The following is a 21352-nucleotide window of genomic DNA, read 5'->3' on the forward strand; positions in this document are numbered from 1 at the left end:
TAGGATTCTTGCCTGGAGACTCCATGGACAAAGGAGCCTGCCGGGCTACAGTCCATAGGGTCGGAAAGAGTCGGACAAGGCTGAAGAGACTTACCACACATGGCACAGGGGTGATTAAAGCGATGTTTTTAGAAAGTTTGTCCTGCGTTGAGGGGTGAAAAAGTTTAAAGAAGACTAAAGGCAGGAATACCACCAAGTCACAAAGTCACAGTTTGGACAACGATGATGTCAGAGAGACAGGAAAGGATGAGATGGATGATAAAAAATAAACGGTTTGACAATTTGGCCAGAATGGGAGAGGCTGGATTGGATTCAAATACATGGCATTTTAGTGTATAACAGATTTAAACTATAAATTAGTTATAATATTTTACCATGAAACATTCGTTTCCACGTTGTCATTAATGTTCCCATTTCAGTTTAAATACATTTATCAATACTGCAGTTTGGAAGAAAAAAAATTAGTTTTTCCAACCTGCTAATCTTGTCAATTCTCAGTTCTTAAAAATACTCTGTGAGACTTTAATTTTTTAGATGCAGGTAACACATTTCTACTTACTTAGATGGAAGACTGATTTTACACTGATATTACTGTGTGAGTGTTTGTGCTTTATCCAGATAACAAAACAATCTTAAAAATGTACTTCAGTGATATCAGGCAAACATTTGCCAGGAGCATACTGTGAGTCAGATATTGGAAGGTTCTTGGGATCGAAATACATGGTTCCTGCTCAAGGAGCTCACTGCTGAACAAGGGCAAGAAGCCTGTAAGCAAATAAGTACAGGGCAGGGTCATGCGAAATATGACAGAAGTACAGGTTCAAGGCCATGCAGGCTCCTCGTGTCCTTGTTACACCATGGCAGGGGAGGGAGTGGAAAAAGAAACAAGGGAAGAGGAGAAAGGAGAGTGAAAACAGGGAGGGAGAAGAGCCAGAAAGAGCAGAGATAAGGAAAATAACTTACACTCTGTTACACTTTATACTGTACAAAGCACTTTTAGATAAGTCGTCTCATTTGATTCTGCCAAGAAGCTCAGGGGAGAGCAAGAAATGAGACGGGGTTGGGGATGGGAAGCAAGCCCCCCAGTGAAGAGGAGAGAAAGATGCATTGAAAGTGCTCGGAGCTCTCGTGCCCTCGTGGGCTGTCCCTGAGGATGGTGCCCTGCTGGTGGAGGTGGGCCTCAGCGAGCCTGGTTAGAACCCAATGGGGACCTTTCAAAACCAGAGAAACCAGCGAGAAAGGGCTAGAACCACCACTCCAGGAAGCCTGAACCAACCAGACAGTAATGCTATGCTAAGTCGCTTCAGTCGTGTCCGACTCTGTGCGACCCCATAGACGGCAGCTCACCAGGCTCTGCCGTCCCTAGGATTCTCCAGGCAAGAATACTGGAGTGGGTTGCCATTTCTTTCTCCAGTGCATGAAAGGGAAAAGTGAAAGTGAAGTCGCTCAGTCGTGTCCGACTCTTAGCGACCCCATGGACTGTAGCCTACCAGGCTCCTCTGTCCATGGGATTTTCCAGGCAAGAGTACTGGAGTGGGGTGCCATTGCCTTCTCCCCAGACAGTAATAGAAGCTGTAAAATGGTTATTTGGGCAGCTATTGTCAAAGACTTCTTGCTGCCTGACCACAAGTTTCTTCCATTACTTCTCTACCTTGTTGTTGTTTTTTTAATATATATTTTTTCAAGCTTTTTCCTTGCCACAGGAATTATCCATGTTTGTTGTAAAAAATTTAGAAAATCCAGATAAATCCAAAGAAGAAAATAAAAATCTCCTATAACCCCACAATCAGACAGAACCACAATTATTATTTAAGAATACACCCTCACGTTATTCTTCTATGCCTGTGGGTATATTTCTGCTCTGTAACACTTTCCCCTGATTTAATATATTGTAAACATCTTTCCATGTCTTTCAGTTGGGATTATGTTTGGGTACAGGTAACAGCAAATCCTAAACCAAACCAACAGTGGCTTAAATAAATAATAGGAATATGTCCCTCATATGACAAGAGTCTGAAAGTAGGAGGTCCAGGCTGGGAGAACAACTCAAGGATGTCATCAAGGACAGCCCAGCTCAGTAGCCTGTTGGCTGTTACCTCACATCTCAAGGTGGCTCTTAGTTGTAGGAGAGGCTGGGAAACAAGTGTTTCATTTTTGTGGCCTCTCTAGTGGAGAAAGGCGAGGGGAAAGGGTGTCAGGAGTGGGTGCTAAGTCAGCTAGCCAGCGAGCGATGCCAAAGAGTCACTACGTATTCTTTTACAGCATCATTGTCCTAAGCAGCTGCGTAGTGTAGATGTACCATGATTTGTTTAACAATTCATTGTTATTGATCATTTCACTTGTTTCCAGTTTTTCTTTATCATAAAAGCTTTATGTGCTGTGCTTAATCACTCTGTCATGTCCAACTCTCTTTGCAACCCCATGGACTTTGGCCCACCAGGCTCCTCTGTCCATGGGGATTCTCTAGGCAAGAATACTGGAGCGGGTTGCCATGCCCTCCTCCAGGGGATCTTCCCAACCCATGGATCGAACCCAGGTCTCCCACATTGCAGGCGGATTCTTTACTGTCTGAGCCACCAGAGAAGACCATAAAAGCTTTATGTATACCCATAATTATTGCTTTAGTGTCAAATTCCTTAATTCTATAAGTAGAATTAAGGTGGAAAACTATACAAAAAATGTGAAGGCTTTTAATACCATTTTTTGGCCAAATTGCCCTTCAAAGAGATTGTTCTCAATTCTACTCTCACCAACCATGTTTCATGGAATACAGTCCTCTGCACCCGCGACAGCAGGTTTTTGTTTGTCACTAAGCTGTTATCCTAGGACCATCACGTGGATTTAACTTTGCACTAGCCCTGACCAGACTGAAGCACCCACAGCCTCTGGGAGCCCAGAGCAGGCACGCTGAGAAGCTCAGCCAGCCCCTGCCCGGAGGTGTGGGTCTGCAGGGCTTCCTGTGCTTCCAGGTGACAGATGCAGGTCCCTGTCCTGACAAACCCTGCAGAGGACTTGTGATGTTGGGCACCTTTATTTTGAAAATCCTTTCTGCCACCGTGGAGTCGTCATTTGTCCCATCTTAGTTCTAAGTCAAGGCCATCCTGGCTTGCATGGGACTGAGCTGCTTCTGGGGTCTGGCCTCTTTTGAAACAGCCCTCCCCACACCCCCACATTGTGAGGTACCTCAGGTGAAGTGGCCTTCCAGACCTATTTCATCATCTGTAACAGAGAGAAGGCTGAGAAGACAGAATTGATAGATTCTGCCTGGTGGTGGTGGAGGGGGGATTTTAATCATATGAAGTTGCTTTGGGTACATGCTGCAGTTTCCTGGGGAGGCAGCCAGAAAAGTGACTTATCCCTGCACGTCCCTTCAAGATAGTTATTAACTAGTCAGCAGTTAGCCACTGCTTACAGCCCTCCCCCTCAAACAAGGAGTCATCTAGGGCTGAGAGAAGGATTCCTCTGGCCAGGTCATCTCTGTGCACACAGTAGGTGCTTCAGTACTCATACATGGAAGCAGAGATTCGTGTGTGAACAAATAAGTGACTGATGAACCCAAGTGAGTCTGTGCTCAGTGAGACCAGGCCCCACCACCACACTACCACCATCCAGACTAAGAGAAGGAAAACTCTAGAATCGTGATTCCAGGAAGGAAATGATAAGAATTCTATTTAGATGGTCCCATCACGACCTTACCTTGACCTCCAGAGAGGTGGCACGCAGAGTGTGAGAAGCACTGTCCCAAGGACACTGAGTTCTCTGAGTCCCTCTGAGGGCAAGCTACCATCAGTTATTACCACTATGAGGGAAAAGAAAGGAAGAGAATGTTTATGTGCACGTGACCTTTGGCGTTACAAGAATAGACAGCAACCCTGCCTCCGCTTGAGTGGCCAAAGTTTTGGTTCTTAAATCAAGATCCAGTTTTTCTCCTTCTTGAATTTTCCAGCAGTCTCTTTTTCCTAGAGCAGAAACCAATAGACCAAAATGACCTCGTTGAGAACAAGGCATGTAAAAGTAGAGCAGCAAAATTTGAAGAAATACTACAGTGAATCGAAGTATGTGGGAGAGAACATAATAGGGTTTCACTGGGGATAAGCCTGCCTACTGAGACACATGTATTTTCAGTGAGCTACAAACACCGTACAGCAAGAGGGATTTTCAGATTTAAAGGACACCCTGAAACCAAGTGGACAAAAGCCCCCACTCTTAGCCACTAGGGCTAATTTCCTTAAGAGAGCTGAGTAGGCAGGCCTTGCCACAGTCAAGAGAGTCTGCGGTAGACTTGATGTCTGATGAGTCCCGTGAAAGTGACTCATAACACCAACAGTTTGTCCAGATCTCACAAACACAGACAGAAATGTTTATGATAATTAGGTGAGCCCAGAGTGGGAGGCTGCTGAAGGGCTAATTTAACTCACAAAAGGCCTCTTCATGTTGAGATTCCCAAGGAAGGGACTTGCATACCAAGGACGTGATTAAGTTGTAAGTATGATAATTTCAGAAAAGTTGGGACATTCTAAATGGCCTATAATCAGAAGTAAAGAATTTACCTTCCTGGGATAAATCATGCCTGCATAATGAACTTTACTTTGACAAAACTGTAACTTCTCTTTAAAAACCTTATGCACTTTGAGACTTCCCTGGCAGTCCAGTGGTTAAGACTCTGTGCTTCCACTGCAGGGGGCCTGGGTTCAATCCCTGGTCAGAGAACTAAGACCCCGCATATCACAGGGGGCGGCCACACACACACACACACACAAAACACCTTATGCCCTTTCTGAAAGAAAACAATAGCTAGAATCAGTGGTAGAGCTTTTCTCTTCATTAGGATACAGCAAAAGGTCAACCACATCAAGAATCACAGGGAAATTTAAGATCCTTGAGGTTGTGTTTGGGGACTTGTGAAAAGTATGAATAGCCTCAGTAAATCTTTTAGGTATAACAGTCCATGTAAATTGTTGATTTTCCCAAAAAGAGGCAAACAAATATTGACTATTTTGACCTAAAGGAACACTAAAGAAGCAGAACATGAAGCTGTGACTGTAAAATATGGAACCTCAGGAGGCACTAGAGATAAAAGAAAGAGTATTTGATTCTGGTCAGGGAATGTCTATCATATTTATGACCCCAAGGTCGTGAGTAAATCTGTATCCCCACACAATGGGTATTATGATGACTTACTTGTTCAAGATATGATGAGTCCTTTCTCTATTATGCTTTTGACTATTTTAGTCTTTCCTCAGCTTCTGATTTAAGAAGATTTTGTGCAAGTTGGGTAGAAATTTAGACAGATCTTTCTGAACCTTAATGGATTCAGCTCCAATGATCCTGCAATCAATTGTATGTTTGAAGCTTTGTTCCCCTTTTGTTTTAAAGCTCCTCTCAATTTTGTTCAAATTAAAGGCTGCCTGAACTGCCACTGTGATCCCGAAGTATCCTTGCTGAAATCATGCATCTAGAAAGATGAGTTCACAGACTGGGGTTAAGGTATAAATGCATGTAAGAAGTAGGAGCCTGGCCTTGAGGGGCACAAACTTAGGTTTAAACTGAGACACACCCATAATTTTCGGAACAGTCAGTCCAAAGAGTTGCTTGTGTACTTGTGTCTTCTCAGCTCCTCCCCAGCCTATTGCCTAGGTCTCCCACCTACAAAACCCAGTCAGATTTGTAGTTCCAGAGGACAGAAAAGTTTGGAGTGATCTCTGTCAAAGCAGAAACCTGTTTACAGGTCAGGAAGCAACAGTTAGAACTAGACATGGAACAACAGACTGGTTCCAAATAGGAAAAGGAGTACGTCAAGGCTGTATATTGTCACCCTGCTTATTTAACTTATATGCAGAGTACATCATGAGAAACGCTGGGCTGGAGGAAGCACAAGCTGGAATCAAGATGGCCGGGAGAAATAGCAATAACCTCAGATATGCAGATGACACCACCCTTATGGCAGAAAGTGAAGAAGAACTAAAGAGCCTCTTGATGAAAGTGAAAAAGGAGAGTGAAAAAGTTGGCTTAAAGCTCAACATTCAGAAAACTAAGATCATGGCATCTGGTCCCATCATGGCAAATAGATGAGGAAACAGTGGAAACAGTGGCTGACTTTCTTTTGGGGGGCTCCAAAATCACTGCAGATGGTGATTGCAGCCATGAAATTAAAAGATGCTTACTCTTTGGAAGGAAAGTTATGACCAACCTAGATAGCATATTAAAAAGCAGAGACATTACTTTGCCAACAAAAGTCCGTCTAGTCAAGGCTATGGTTTTTCCAGTAGTCGTGTATGGATATGAGAGTTGGACTATAAAGAAAGCTGAGCACCGAAGAATTTATGCTTTTGAACTGTGGTGCTGGAGAAGACTCTTGAGAGTCCCTTGGACTGCAAGGAGATCCAACCAGTCCATCCTAAAGGAGATCAATCCTGGGTGTTCATTGGAAGGACTGATGTTGAAGCTGAAACTCCAATACTTTGGCCACCTGATGCAAAGAGCTGACTAATTTGAAAGGACCCTCTTGCTGGGGAAGATTGAAGGCAGGAGGAGAAGGGGACGACAGAGGATGAGATGGTTGGACGGCATCACCGACTCAATGGACATGGGTTTGGGTAAACTCTGGGAGTTGGTGATGGACAGGGAGGCCTGGCATGCTGCGGTTCATGGGATTGCAAAGAGTCAGACATGACTGAGTGACTGAACTGAACTGAACTGCCAAAGCTAGACTGTCATGAACAAAGCAAGAGAAGGCTGAGGAAGGTTCTCATAGGGTTTTTTTATAATCATCCAAAACTGGAAACAACCCAGATGTCCTTCAGTGGGTGAATGGATAAACTGTGGTGTGTCCACCCTTGCACCATTATTCAGCAATGTACTCGGACCATACTTTGCGATCCCATGGACTATACAGTCCATGGAATTCTCCCGGCCAGAATACTGCAGTGGGTAGCTATTCCCTTCTCCGGGGGTTCTTCCCAACCCAGGGATCAAACCTAGGTCTCCTGCATTACAGACAGATTCTTTACCAGCTGAGCCACCAGGGAAGCCCAGGAATACTGGAGTGGGTAACCTGTCCCTTCTCCAGCGGATCTTCCCGACCCAGGAATCGAACCAAGGTCTCTTGCATTGCAGGCGGATTCTTTACCAGCTGAGATACCAGGGAGGTCCCCATTTCTATAACATTCTTAAAATTACAGAATTATAGTGATAGAAAGCACACTCTGGTTGCCAGGGATCAGAGTAGGAGGAGGGCATAGCTATGAGGGGGTAGCATGAGGGAGTTTCTTTGAGGTTATGGAACAGTCTGTGTCCTCGGGACATGAATCTATACATGTGATAACATATCTTAGACTGTACAACAACAGCAGCAAAATAAGAGGGTGTGTAAAAGCTCACGAAATCCAAATAAGGCCTGTAACTCAGTAAATAATGTACCAACGTCAATTTCCTGGCCTTAACAATTGTTATGTAAGATGTTATTGGGGAAGCTGGACGAGGATACATGGGAATTCTTTGTCCTATTTTGCAGCTGTGAGTCTAAAATCATTTCAAAATAAAGAGTTGACAAAAATTTGGAGGGACACTTGATTTCTACAAGGAGCACTTGGAAATCTCTTCAGTTTTTGCCAGAAAAGATAATATAAGCTAACACCCCAAGAGTTATACGTTTAATGCAGTTTCTAAGCACTGTAATTTCATTTGCTGTATTTTTGATTTGGAAATGATGCTCAACTATTTTAACTATCGTAGTGTTAGGGATATTTTTGCATTGTTACAAATATCTTGTATACGTGGGGGGGGAAATCCCTTGATGAGCTTCTCCCAGGATGGAATAACTCCCAGTTCTCTTATGGAGCTCTTGCTTGTAGCTTCTACCACTAACCACATCCTCTTCTGCCTCCAGCACGCATTTTGGGGTAAACTATTCAAAATCCGCCCCCTCCTCTCAGTCTGTTCCTCTATAGTCTTGACTCTTGTTTCCTTGATAAGCTTCTTCTTCAAGACCCCACTCAAACTATGCTTTTTCTAGAAGCCTTCCCTGACCCAGACAGCAGAGTTACTCCAGCAGCATGCCCTTCCTGCATCTGGGGTTGTAGTGTAATGTGTCGCCCTTTGGTTATTTTGTCCACTTGTTTAGCTCCCAGACTAGTCTATGAAATCCTCAAGGACACAGAGTAGGTCCCCTTCCTTCCTGTAGGCCTCTTGCCAGGCTCAGTGCCTGGAGCACACACTCTACAAACGGTGATCAGTGAGTAAGTGAATCAGAGGCTCTGAAAAATCCTTAGTAACCCTGCTTTAATACGGTAATTTTCAAAACTAAAGCCCCAAGAGGGGTTTGGTTAACCACAGTTAAACAGAACAGTATATTCATATTTAAAACATTCTCCAAACGTTCAACTTAGTTAAGACTTTATTATATTGAATTTCTTGTTCATTCCCTCATTTCTTTCATGATACCATGTTGTAAAAACTTTAGAAAGACCATGAGATTGCACTCATGAGCCTCCTTAGACAGATGCAACCTAGAATTTAAGGATAGGACATGAATTTTCCAGATTTTACTGAAAGAAGCAAGGTATTCACCTTGCAAGCTCTCAGTCTCTATCAAGTCCACCTGCCCTGCCACTGCAGGCCCACCTGCCTTGGTGACAAACCCCTGATTTCTCTCGTCCACATCCTCTCAGGCAAATAATCTGGGGCTCCATAATTGTCTTCAGGTCGAGATTCAGTCCTCACACTCCAACACAACGACTCAGAGTTTCATCATTTCTCCTTGCACAATCTATTGACCACTTCTCCATCCAAGGTCTGGTAACTTCATTAAACAGGGCAGGTAACCTCCTCATCGAAACTGGTTGCTCCTTGGTGCCAGGGACACCACCTGCCTCTCCCATTTCCTCTCTTGATCGCATCCTGTAACATTCCTCTAAGATATGATCATCGGTCTCATGCTCAGTTTTCAAAGGAAAGTAATGGTAAACATGTTTCCCGTGTCCCAAACTTTCCATTTTCTCTTCACTTCTCTCTAACATCCTACCATGTTTAAAGTCTTAAATTTGGTGCCACTTTCCCCCAGAAGCCATTTAACTACTAAGGCCGCTCTCATCCTCTACACTCTCCTGGAGCACTTAAAGGCCAAATGCACTCACACAAGTTAGTGCTTCATATATTCTGGTTTGTGGAATCTTGTGCTGTTTTATGAGTTACTCTTATTTCTTCAACCAAACAAAGGCTCCTTGAGGAGAAGACCCATGACTTAAAATCATCCTGTGTCCTCATGGTACCTTGTGGAGGGATTAGCACGTTACAGAAATGGTCAATAAACCCTTGCAGAGTGAGCAATGCTGCAGTAGCTTGGAGAGAGAAATATAAAGTAGAAAACCTTTGACATTTCCTTTCCTTTCTCCTAATGCTCAGGAGCCGAAATCAGGGCAAGTCATCCTGCACTGTGCTGTGCTGTGCTCAGTTGCTCAGTCGTGTCCGACTCTTTGCAACCCTGTGGACTGTAGCCCACAAGGCTACTCTGTCCATGGGATTCCCCAGGCAAGAATACTGGAGTGGGTTGCCATGCCCTCCTCCAGGGGATCTTCTCAACCCAGGGATCGAACCCAGATCTCCCACATTGCAGGCGGATTCTTTACCGACCAGAGCAGCCCCATCCTGCACTAGCACTGTGCAAAATCAAGTCAGTCTTCCTGCCTCAGTGCCATGGTATGGGAGGAGCACAGGATTAGGGTGCAGATGGCCTGGGTTCATGGTCTGGCCTCGCCAGTGGTTGATCTTAAATCTGAGTGAGTCACTTGAACCCAGAGTCTTCATCTTCTCATATTTAAAACTGAGATAATAACTAAGGTTTTTTGGAGACAAATGCTGTATAATTCACAAGAGTGGCATTTGTAGTGGGAACATCAAGCACCATGGTAGATCAGGAGGGAAGCTCTTTGAAGGCGTACAGGCCTGAAGATACCCCTCACTGTACATCCTCATTGAGGCGGAATGACTGTTGCCTGTAGTGGGGGCAGTTAAAGTCTTGGGGATGTGAAGAATGAGAATCTTCACAAGAGGAAAAGACTCAGATGTTGAACGTTGCCAGGTTTGTTCTGAACATCGTCAGGTAGACCTGCTGGTGGAAAGGTCAGAGTATGAAATAAGCAGCCTGTCCAAAAGACAAGGAGATGCACATTGTTAGAACTTGGAGCTGAGGCTGCTGGCTGATGAACTCACAAGTGTAGGTGGTGTGCTACGTGAGGGGCAAGTTTTTCTCTAACACCACAAGGGTTGCTGGCCCAATGAGTGGAGTTTGATAATAATACTTGCTACAAAAGTATTTTTTTTAATAAAAGGCCAGGAAGTAAAACTGGTGGATTGGCTATGGTAGGGGAAGGGGAGAGGGGCTCTGAGAGCAGAGAAAGGCCTGGGCCTGGGCTGGAGGGAGAGTAGACTGAATGATTCATAGAATCCAGTTTCAGAGGAGGGGAGAACGTGCCGCTTGGCCAGATGACAACTGTCAGCCAGAGGAAACATCCTGTGAAAAGATTAAGTGACATGATTTGAATGTGCCCCCAAAGACCAGAGCTGCTTTTGAAGCATGAAAGATCAGGAAGGAGACAGCAAGCCTATTAGGGCTGCAGACACGAATGTTCTTTACCCCACATGTCCCAGCCGCTGCTGCAGCCCCCTCCCTCTCTACGTTCAGGCCGCAGGTGGGCTAGCATACCCCTCCCTGGAGGTGTGCACAGAGCTGGCCTGAGAGCCAGTCCCGACTGGGGCGTCCTCCCAACAGGTACCAAGTTCTGTTCTCAGAACCATCCCAGAGCCCTGCTCTGAGCAGTCTGGCAGCTATATGGGCTTCCTCCCCTGTGGCTCAGATGGTAAAGAATCTACCTGCAATGTGGAAGACCCAAGTTCGATCCCTGAGTCAGGAAGATCCCCTGGAGAAGGAAATGGCAATCCACTCCAGTATTCTTGCCTGGAGAATCCCATGGACAGAGGAGCCTGGCAGGCCACAGTCCATGGGGTCACAAAGAGTCGGACACGACTGAGGGACTGTCACTTCACTTCATTTCTCTTTTCCTTGTATCAGAGGAAGAGGTCTTTTTCAATCTCTTGCTGAGCATACAGGGGCTTCAGGCTGCATCTGGTTGTATGTGGCCAACAGGTGCAGCCTGTTTTCTCCTCTCCTGCTCCTTGTGGTCAACAGAAAGCAAATGTGGCCAGAAGAGTCGCTCCTCCCATACCATGGCACTGAGACAGGAAGACTGACTTGATTATGCACAGTGCTAGCGCAGGATTGGGCTGCTCTGGTCGATAAAGAATCCGCCTGCAATGTGGGAGACCTGGGTTCGATCCCTGGGTTGACCCTTTCTGAACCCACTTGCCATCTGAAACCCCACACTGCAGTTCAGCCACTCCCATTCATTCCTTCATCCAGCAGTGTTTATTGAACAGCTGCTGTGTCCAGGGCTCCAGGCTACTTCTAGTGAAGGAAAGAAATGGGCACCAGAGCGCCAGCATAGCTGCCGAAGAACCACAACCTGAAGCCACAGCTGCCCCTGCTCTCCCCCTGCTCAGGCACCTGATCAGAGCTCTGTGAGGAGTTTGCCAGGGTCCTGGGAAGAAGAACATGAATCAGACACATCGATCATCCTCTGCCTGTCATCAAGGTTGCTCAGCCCCCAAAGTGGGGAGATGATGAACATCTGGTTCCCAAAGGCGGGGTATCTCATTAAGCCCACAGCAATGCCATGCTCAAGAGAATCATCCTGACCCTTCAGACCTGAAAACTGAGGCTTGGATACTTCAAACTATCGTGTTGACCGAAGAGTTCATTTGGGTTTTTCGCAACACGTTACAGAAAACCAGTATGAACTTTTTTGGCCAACTCGATACTTGCTCAAAGTCTCATGGGCAGTGAGTGGCAGAGCCCATAGCCGAGCCATGTCTGCCATTCAACCTGGCTTCCCCACACCCCGCAGCTTCAGGAGTCTGCTGCTGGTAATCTTGCTCTGATGGCAGATCCCATCATGAAAGTTTTTTTGGCTTAAAAAGTTAAGTGTTTGTGGAACTTAAAGATCTTCAGTAGAGAACCATTTGAAAGAAAGGTTTGCCTTTCTACCTGCCCACTGACATGGACCCTACTAATAATGATTAACTTTAGCTAGTGAGGAGTTCTGTGTACTCCCCTCCTGTATTCCCATTAACCCTTTGAGTAATGACCAGATAGAGCAGTCTGGCTAGGACTCCCCAAAGGACACCTTCCCGGGACAGCAGCTGCAAGGGTAGAGCCCCATTATCCAGACCTAACTCTTTAGAATTCAGATCACAGTCAGCAGGGCGTGTTCAGAACTCCAGTGGCTGGGACCTCAGCAGGGTTCAGGATCTTAGGGAAGAGCTACATGACCTAAAAGTGCAATGAGAACAGAATCCTGGAGAAGCTCCAGTTCCTACCTGAGCCTGCATGGTCCAGATCCCTGTCCTGGATCTGCTGGAGTGGGCGTGTTCCCCAGCAGCCCTGGAACTACTCCACCTGCCCCATTTCTCCTTTTTAAATTCAGCTTCAGGAGGCTGAGCCTCCCCATGAGTCAGGTCCTGGGTTAACCATGAGAAGAAGGTGATTGGCTGGGTCTGCCAGGGCTTTGTGACCCGCTGGCAGGGCTCCTCCAGTCCCTCAGAACCCTGCCTCCCTGCCTGCATTTATTGCCTCCATGCAATCCCAGGATAACTTGGGTGTGTAACCCAGGGGGCAAGGGGTAACAATTTTTCAGACTTTCCAAACAGGTGACTTCAGCCCCCTGGGCCCGGGCAGGAAGGGGTAACCCGATGACAATGGGCATTGCCCCATGTCAGGAGCAGGAAACATTTTGTCAAACTCCTCCGAGTTCTCTCTACTCTGATCCCACAGCGTCTGTTCCAGTTTTCCTGACCGGTAGGATGGCATCTACAAAGCAGAATGTATGGGAAATCTGGAGTTGGGGAGGGATTGTGGTTAGAAGCCCCAGCTTCAGGTAGCCCAGATGGTTGTTCCCAGGTAGAAAGGGCAGAAAAAGGCACAATTCTGTGGTCTGTCTCCCTCCTAGACTGGCGTTCCAGGATCTTGGAGGCCTGAAGCTGGATGTGTGTTGGGCACTTGCTTCTCAAATATGTGACCTTGGATCTCAGTGTCTGCCCTAATAATGCTGATAATACTGACCAAGTGCTTACCGGGTGCCAGGCTCTGTCCAGCACTTTATACACATGACTCACTTAGTTCTTGAAACAACTCTGTGAAGTGGGGACTCTCATTGTCCCCATTTTATTGATGAGGAAACTGAGGCCCAAAGTCAAGCAACTAGGAAATGTTAGAGCCAGGATTTAAGCTCAAGTTGTGTGACTGGAGATCTGGTATTCTTAAAGCAACCATTTTGGAGCCTGCTGGAGGTAGATCCAACACCCCACTGCAGGGCTGAAAGACCCAGTGTGTCCCTCATAGCTGTGGGGAACAGAAGGAACTGGGAACTGCAAGGAGTTCTAGGGACCAAAGAATTAGAGAAGACTGAGCAGGTAACCCCTGGGTTATCTCCAAGACATATTTGTGCAAGGTAGAGCTCCACTGAAGACTTAAAAAGTCAAAGTTAGATTTAGGCCAGTGATAAGGTTATTAAACATTAGAATGTGAGCTTTCAGAGTTATGCAGTCTTATTTATGATTTAGGAATATAAATGCCTAGCTCTAAGTGCAGTCCTAGGGATCGATCTGGGAAGGAACTGGATGGTCTCTAGAAACTCTTTCCAGCCATGGGATGTTCAGATTTGGTCTTGATGACCATGTTGGAGGCCTCTGACTGCAGGATGACTGACAGCTCCACCTTTCCTGATGAGTGATAACTGTCTTTCCCATTACCAGTGACTGCATTGTGAACCTGATGGTCCTCGCATAGGAAATGATTTTGCACATCACCAGATTAAACCTCCTCAACTTTTGTTTCCCTTGACCCCAGTCCTGGTAGCAGGAGTCAAAACCCCGCAGAGCAGATTGTTCCCAAGGCTGTGTCCTCAGTCTTATTCTTGAATAGGGTTTCAGGCTGGACAGTGACATACTACAACCCAGTCAGCTGTTTCTCCTGACAGTCACCATGTGGTAGAGGCCAGGGTAGAAACACAGGGATGGGGGTGGAACAGTAGCCAGCTACTGTAGCCCTTGGAACAGAGCCTGCCTCCTCTAGGTGTTGCCTACCGTTCTCTTAGGGGAGGTGACCCAGCCCTTGGTTACAGGTGCATTCACTTTAAGAGTTGTCTCAGATTTTGTCTCAGCTGCAGTGGTGGGTAACTGGTCCACTTAGGGCAAGATACCTGGGTGGATGCTTTATATACCTTCACCCCCAGAAGCTAGTCTGGCTTGAGTCTAGGCCTGAGTCAACCCCCAGTACAAAAAGTCATTGGAAGTTGGATCCACTGATGCGTTTAACTTATGGCTCTGGGGAATTGGGGGGTTGGTTTAGTTGAGTCCAGAATCTTAGAGTTGACCCAATGCCCTAGCCAATTCCAGTTCGTTCAGTTCTTAGAGGGCACTTGGGTCAGGAACGAGGATTCCACCCAAGCCGCTGCCCTGATACCACCAGCTTTTGACACAACCAGGCTTCCTCTTTGAGGGACAGGGTCAAAATCAGGAGCTCTTCCTTATCTGAATTGAGCTATGGAGAGGGGAATTTAGGGATGGGAGAAACTTTTAAAGGGGTCTTTGCCCAGGACCTGGTGCCACCTGCTGGTCACAATTTAGCTGTATTTATAGGGCCAAATCTAGGAGAGGAGCATTAAAAGAAGGGCATCCTGCACCCCCACCCCCCACCCCATCCTGACAAGGAATAAGAGAACTAGGAGATGGGTTTCTTCATGACCCCCAGCAAGTGTGACTGGAGATCCTTGCAGAGAGCCCTGAGTGCCTTGGATGAGTCTTCCTGAGCCAAAATGAACCCCAGCTGGGCCAGAGGGTAGCATCACCTGAAAGAACCAGAGCCAGTCCTGAGTGGAGACAAGGCTCTATTCCACGTATCAGCTGCCCACCCATACCCACCCCACCCTGCCACCCTACTTCGTGTGACCCGCCCCCCCCCCAATATACAGCATGTGCTATTGCAGTGCGGGCCACGCAATGCATCAGATGAGGACTGTGGTTCTAATACCTGGTTGTATATCAGGAGTATATTTTAAACTATATAGACATAAAAGCTATGTGTGTGTGTTTGTGTGTGTGTGTGTGTGTGTGTGTATCACCAAATATATTACACAGTCAGCTCTCCATATTTGTTGGTTCCATACCCACAGATTCAACAACCACAAATGGAAAATATTTGAAAAAATTTTCAGGAAGTTCCAAAAAGTAAAACTTGAATTTGCCATGAAACAGCAACTACTTACATAGCATTTACCTTGTATGAGGTATTATATATAATCTAGAGATGATTATACAGTAGGATGTATACAGTAGGATGTACAGAGGTTATTTGTAAATACCATGTCATTTTGCATAAGGGACTTGAGCACCCATACATTTTGGTATCCACAGTGGTCCTGGGACAAATCTCCCATGGACACTGAGAGCCAACTATATCATATATGCATATTATATATGAATATGTACTACATTATGTATTGTTGTTGTTCAGTCACTGAGTCATGTCTGATTCTTTAAGACCCCATGGACTGTAGCCCACAAGACTCCTCTGTCCATAGGATTCTCCAGGCAAGAAAACTGGAGCAGGTCAGTTCAGTTCAGTTCAATCAGTTGTGTCCGACTCTGCAACCCTGTGGACTGTAGCACACCAGGCTTTCCTGTCCATCACCAAGTCCTGGAACTTGCTCAAACTCATATCTGTTGGGTTGGTGATGCCATCCAACCATCTTATCCTCTTATCCCCTTCTCCTCCTGCCTTTAATCTTTCTCAGCATCAGGGTATTTCCCAGTGAGTCAGTTCTTCGCATCAGGTGGCCAAAGTATTGGAGTTTCAGTTTCAGCATCAATCCTTCCAATGAATATTCAGGACTGAGTTCCTTCAGGATTGACTGGTTTGATCTCCTTGCAGTCGAAGGGACTCTCAAGAGTCTTCTCCAACACCACAGCTGAAAAGCGTCAATTCTTTGGTGCTCAGCTTTCTTTATAGTCCAACTCTCACATCCATACATGACTACTGGAAAAACCATAGCTTTGACTAGATGAACATTTGTCAGCAAAGTAATGTCTCTGCTTTTTATATGTTATCTAGTTTGGTAATAGCTTTTCTTCCAAGGAGCAAGCGTCTTTTAATTTCATGGCTGCAGTCACCATCTGCAGTGATTTTGGAGCCCAAGAAAATAAAGTTTGTCACTGTTTCCATTGTTTCCCCATCTATTTGCCATGCAGTGATGGGACCAGATACCATGATCTTCGTTTTTTGAATGTTGAGTTTTAAGCCAGCCTTTTCTCTCTCCTCTTTCACTTTCATCAAGAGGCTCTTTAGTTCTTCTTCACTTTCTGCCACAAGAGTGGTGTCATCTGCATATCTGAGGTTATGGATATTTCTCCCAGCAGTCTTGATTCCAGCTTGTGCTTCATCCAGCCTGGCATTTCACATGATGTACTCTGCATGTAAGTTAAATAAGCAGGGTGACTTATTTAACTTATATATTAACTGGAGTAGGTAACCATTCCTTTCTCCAGGGGATCTTCCCAACCCAAGGATAGAACCTGGGTCTCCTGCATTGCAGGGAGATTCTTTACCATTTTAGCCACATATATATAAATATAATTAATGTATATTTATATAGTGTATTTTATATAGTGTACTATATATATATTATATAATACTACACATGATATGGCTATATATAATAAAGAGATGCTTAGGAACCACAGGAAGGCTGCCCTCAGGTTGGAAGATCTTTGAAGCTCAAATGATTTCAGTCAAAAACTGGAGGACCAGTTTAGACAGGGACCAGTGCCTCTGCTTTTTTTCAGTAATCAGCACTTGAAAACCATACACAGTAAACAGGAAAAAAAATCCCTAAAGTGGCTCAGGAGCTCCCAGGACCAACCTAAGACCACACTGTGCCTCCCAAAACCACCCCTGACCAGCTCAGACTCTGCCTCAGGAGCCCAGGTCCAGAAGAGCCCTCCAGGCGTCATGAAGAAATGAGTCCCCAAGCCTGTGAGAAGCCTTGTCCCCTTTGCATTCAGGTCCTGCAGGCCTCTGCACACCTCCTCCTCCTGAAGGCCTGGCAGGGTCTAACCATTCATATTAGCGTCATTCAAATCCACTCTCCAGCTCTGCACACTCTCTCCTTCCTGTCCTCCTGGAGCACCTGCTTTTTCCACCACACTTTGGGGCATTTGGTTATATTGTTCTCCTGTATGTTGGTCTCCCCAGTAACACTGTAAACTCTTTGAGGCTGGGGCAAATCTGTCTGTTTCTCAGAGTTCCTAATGAAATACTCATCAATGCACTTGCCTTGACCCTCCCCACCTGCCTCCCCAGTCAGGTCTGGGACCCTCCCTACCTGCCTCCCTAGTCAAGTCTGGGACCCTCCCCACCTGCCTCCCCAGTCAAGTCTGGGACCTTCCCTACCTGCCTCCCTAATCAAGTCTGGTGTCCACACACTCCTGCCTTGCCTGCTGAGGTTACTTTAGGTGAGCTCCCTGGAAACCAAGAGGCACTCTCCCAACTCCAATCTCTGTAATTATTGTTCATTGAGAATTGATCTAGAACCCCAAAGTGAATGAAACAGCCTGGTCACTGAGGAGTTTACAGTCAGGTGGAAGGGACAGACACACAAGTAGTTTCAAGAGAATGGAATCAATGCCATGATTGAGTATGCTCAGGGTGAGAGAGAGACACAGAGCAGGGCCATGTCTCTCTGCACAGTGGCTCAGAGAACATTTCCTAGAGGAGCTGGAGCCCCAGCTAAGTCCTGAAGGTTGAGTTGGGGAGGGAGGGTCCAGGCCAGAAAGTGATATAAGAGGATTCAGAAAGGAGAAGGTGTCACTCAATCATTCAACAAATTTGCTCAATACCTTCCCTGTGACAGGCCTAGAAACACCACTCCTGGCTTTGAGGTGCTTACTGATGAGAGGGGCAGGCATTTCAACAAGTCCAGTGGTTAGTGCAGTGGTCAGATTACAGGGTAATTGTTCAGAACCACTGTGTAAGAGGATACTCAAGTGCAGTCAAAATTACCCTCGGAAATCTCTGCAACTGTCAGCTCCTGAGTCCTTGGAAGCTCCCAAGACAATAATTTTTGTTTCTCTTGGCTTTCCAGCCCTATCTTGGCCTTCCTTCCCCTAGGCAATGAAGGACAGTCTATTTTTAAAAGGAGGAAGGACTAGGAATATACAGGAGGGTTTCCTGATTTTTTTTTTCAAAAAATGTATTGAAATTAAATGTGCATCTAGTGAAGTTCCATTGTCTATACTTGGGTGGGGCTGTGGGGGAGCACAGCCTAGCAGATGCCAACTGAGCCTCCTCTTTAAAGCAGCTTCTCTAATTTGACTGTGCCTGTAGACCCTCTTGGTTGAATGCAGATTCTGACTCAGTAGATCGGGGGCAAAGCTCAAAAATAGGAATTTCTAACTTGAAATCTCTAACAAGCTGATGCCCACAGAGCACCAATGGTGCACCAGGGGCCACAGTTTGAGAGCCTCTAGAGCAGAGAATGAATGAACTGTGGGGGTGGGGACTGCATTCCAGGCAGAAGGTGAGTAGAGAGCTGCCCATGACTCCCAACCAGGAGATGAAAGAAGACAGGGCTGGAGAGGGAGGGCCCGTTGATGAGCTTGACAAGTGGTAGGAAGCAGGTCACGTTACAAGAACAGATGCCCTCTGGATGGGGAAGTGGGGTGGGTGGATTCTTTCTTCAGGGAGACACTTTGCATATTAAACCTAAACAATACTCTTCACTCTAGAAATATGTACTCTCCCAATTCTGGGAATATGCAGTCCTGTTTCCCCATTTCTGATAAAAGACCTAGTTACAAGAAAGTTTTCCCTTTTAACAGTGCCAGTCAGTAATAAACAGCAACCGACACTTGACCTCTGTGCCCCTCGGGGGGGGGGGCCCTGCGATGAGGGTGAGGACACACTCACACCCACTGGCCAGAGGGGGGCGCCTCTGCTCAGCTCCAGCTGGAGGTTTCTGCATGGGAACATGGACTCAGGGTTGCGAAAAGAAGCCAGAAATCCCAATTTGCTCGTGTGGAACATCCCAGCTTTAAAATCTTGAGTTCAGTTCTGTTCCAGAAAAATCTTGAGTACTAACTCAAAAATGTTTCCAACACTGTGAGTGCTAAACCGTTCAAGTCTGCAAGGCAAGTCCGGCCACTAGGTGTCTCGTTTGTGAGCTAGGGGTTGGAGAGACCAGGGCTGCTTTCCAAGAGTCTGAGTGCAGCATTGTCAGTGAGGGACTAGAGCAAGGGAGAGCCTGGAGGCTGATGGGCCCCCTAGGAGGCTCTTGCTCTCCTTGGCCAGAGAGAATGGATATGCAGAAACCCCAAGGCGGCAGGAGGTGGAGAAGAGCAGGCACATTGGAGGGCAGAGCTGCCTTGCTGAATGATGGACTTTGAGGATGAGGGAGAGGAGCTATCTGGACTGACCCCACAGGTTTCCAGCAAGGGTGATGGGGTGACTGGTGGTGACGTTCACTGGGATAACAAATACAGGAGCAGAACATATATTAAGGGAAGTTTCTGTTTAAGCGAAATTCAGGTGTCTGTGGATCCATCAGCAAGCCACAGGGATATAGAGTTTGAAGTCAGAGCAGATGTGAAGATGAGTCAGCTTTCTAGAACCCAAATCTGCTCAAGTACTATCTGCTTAAAATCCTCTAATGGCTTCCCTTGTTTAAACAGACTCTTCCTCATGGTAAACAAAGCCCTGCACAACCAGCCCCTTCCAGCCTCTTTGTACCACACACCAACATGAACACCATTCCCCCTGCCTGCTGAACAACTCAAGAGTCCCAGCAATAAGCCATAACTTTGTTCTTGCTAGTCCTGGGACCTGCACAGCCCTCCCACCCTGTCCGTCCATACATTCAGAAAATTCCTACCCCTTTCAGACTGTTCTGAAGTCTTCACTGACCCTGTCAAGCAGAAAAGGTCACTCCTTTCTTTGTGCCACCCCTGAACTCTGCTTGTCCTGCTCTTCCTGCCCCATCACTCCCTGCTCTGGACATCTGCCTGTCTGTAAACTCTTTGGAGGCAGAGACCACATCTGAATTCACCACTTCTTAGCGCAGGTCCATCGTATAGTGTGTGTGTGTATGTGTGTGTGTGTGCACGCATGCGCGCTCAGTCACGTCCAACTCTTTGCAACTCCATGGACTGCAGCATGCCAGGCTTCCCTGTCCTTCACTATCTCCCCGAGTTTGCTCAAACTCATGTCCATTGAGTCAATGATGTTATCTAACCATCTCATCCTCTGCCACCCCCTTCTCCTGTTGCCCTCAACCTTTCCCAGCATCAGGGTCTTTTCTGGTGAGTCGGCTCTTCACATCAGGTGGCCAAAATATTGGAACTTATGGGGTTGCAAAGAGTTGGACACAACTGAGCAACTGAGTAACAACAAAGTGGTGAAGAATCTGCCTGCCAATGCAGGAGACACAAGAGACGCAGGTTCAGTTCCTGGGCCCGAAAGATCCCGTAGAGTAGGGAATAACACCCTACTCCAGTATTCTTGCCTGGAAAATTCCACGGACAGTCAGACACAACGGAGCACACACACACACCCTGTATAGTATGTGTGTGTGCTCAGTCGTGTCTGACTCTGTGGCCGCATGGACTATAGCCTGCCAGGCTCCTCTGTCTGTAGGATTCTCCACACAAGAATACTAGAATGGGTTGCCATTCCCTTCTCCAGGAGATCTTATAGTATGTACTCACCAGATGTTCAAGAGTGAGTAGGTACCCCTTCTCCAGGAGGTAAGCTGCTAGTCTGGAGGAAGATGCTTCTTGTTTTTCCAGGGACCCTCCAGCCACTTCTCTCCTTTGAGCCCAAGAACAGCACAAGGCCCCCAGGGGCTGACCTTGCCTTTCCTCTTTCTTTGCAGCTGGGGCATGGCCGTCAATGTGTACTCCACATCCGTGACCAGTGAGAATCTGAGTCGTCATGATATGCTTGCGTGGGTCAATGATTCCCTGCACCTCAACTATACCAAGATAGAACAGCTCTGCTCAGGTTGGAGGCTGGGAAGGGAGAAGGGGGGTGCGGAGGGGAGGGCAGGGAAGGCGGGAGGCAGAACAGCCTCAGTGGGCATTGAGGATTAAGGAGATTAAGGAGACCTGCAGAGCCCTCAACCAGCCAAAGTTCTGGAGTTGAAGGAAGGAAATGGGGGTCTCCATGGGATGGAAAAAGTCCAAAGCAAAG

The 21352-nt window shown here is 46.5% G+C and overlaps 1 protein-coding gene, 1 long non-coding RNA gene and 1 other non-coding gene across 15 annotated transcripts in view; 2 read left to right on the top strand and 1 right to left on the bottom strand.

The window, feature by feature from the left end:
* MAPRE3 (microtubule associated protein RP/EB family member 3) overlaps window positions 1–21352 on the top strand; it is a 51922-nt gene that overhangs the window by 25957 nt on the left and 4613 nt on the right. For 7 of the 13 annotated variants that reach the window (XM_081484077.1, XM_081484078.1, XM_081484079.1 and 4 more), the window contains one exon: window positions 21036–21163. In XM_081484077.1, coding sequence (XP_081340203.1) covers window positions 21036–21163 — 128 coding nt within the window. Of the gene's footprint in view, window positions 1–12674; window positions 12911–21035; window positions 21164–21352 lie in introns of those variants that run through there. The other 6 variants (XM_081484084.1, XM_081484089.1, XM_081484081.1 and 3 more) reach the window with 3 other exon arrangements.
* Window positions 1688–12537, bottom strand: LOC145503788 (uncharacterized). Its single transcript, XR_014051771.1, has 2 exons — window positions 12433–12537; window positions 1688–3799 (listed from the first exon to the last, which is right to left on the bottom strand). It is a non-coding gene; the product is annotated as an uncharacterized LOC145503788 (long non-coding RNA).
* Window positions 10160–10309, top strand: LOC145504079 (small nucleolar RNA SNORA62/SNORA6 family). The gene has a single exon (XR_014052061.1). It is a non-coding gene; the product is annotated as a small nucleolar RNA SNORA62/SNORA6 family (small nucleolar RNA).

Source organism: Giraffa tippelskirchi, chromosome 4 (assembly GCF_054371585.1).
Source record: "Giraffa tippelskirchi isolate mGirTip1 chromosome 4, T2T-mGirTip1v1.2.pri, whole genome shotgun sequence".
Lineage (NCBI taxonomy): Eukaryota > Metazoa > Chordata > Mammalia > Artiodactyla > Giraffidae > Giraffa > Giraffa tippelskirchi.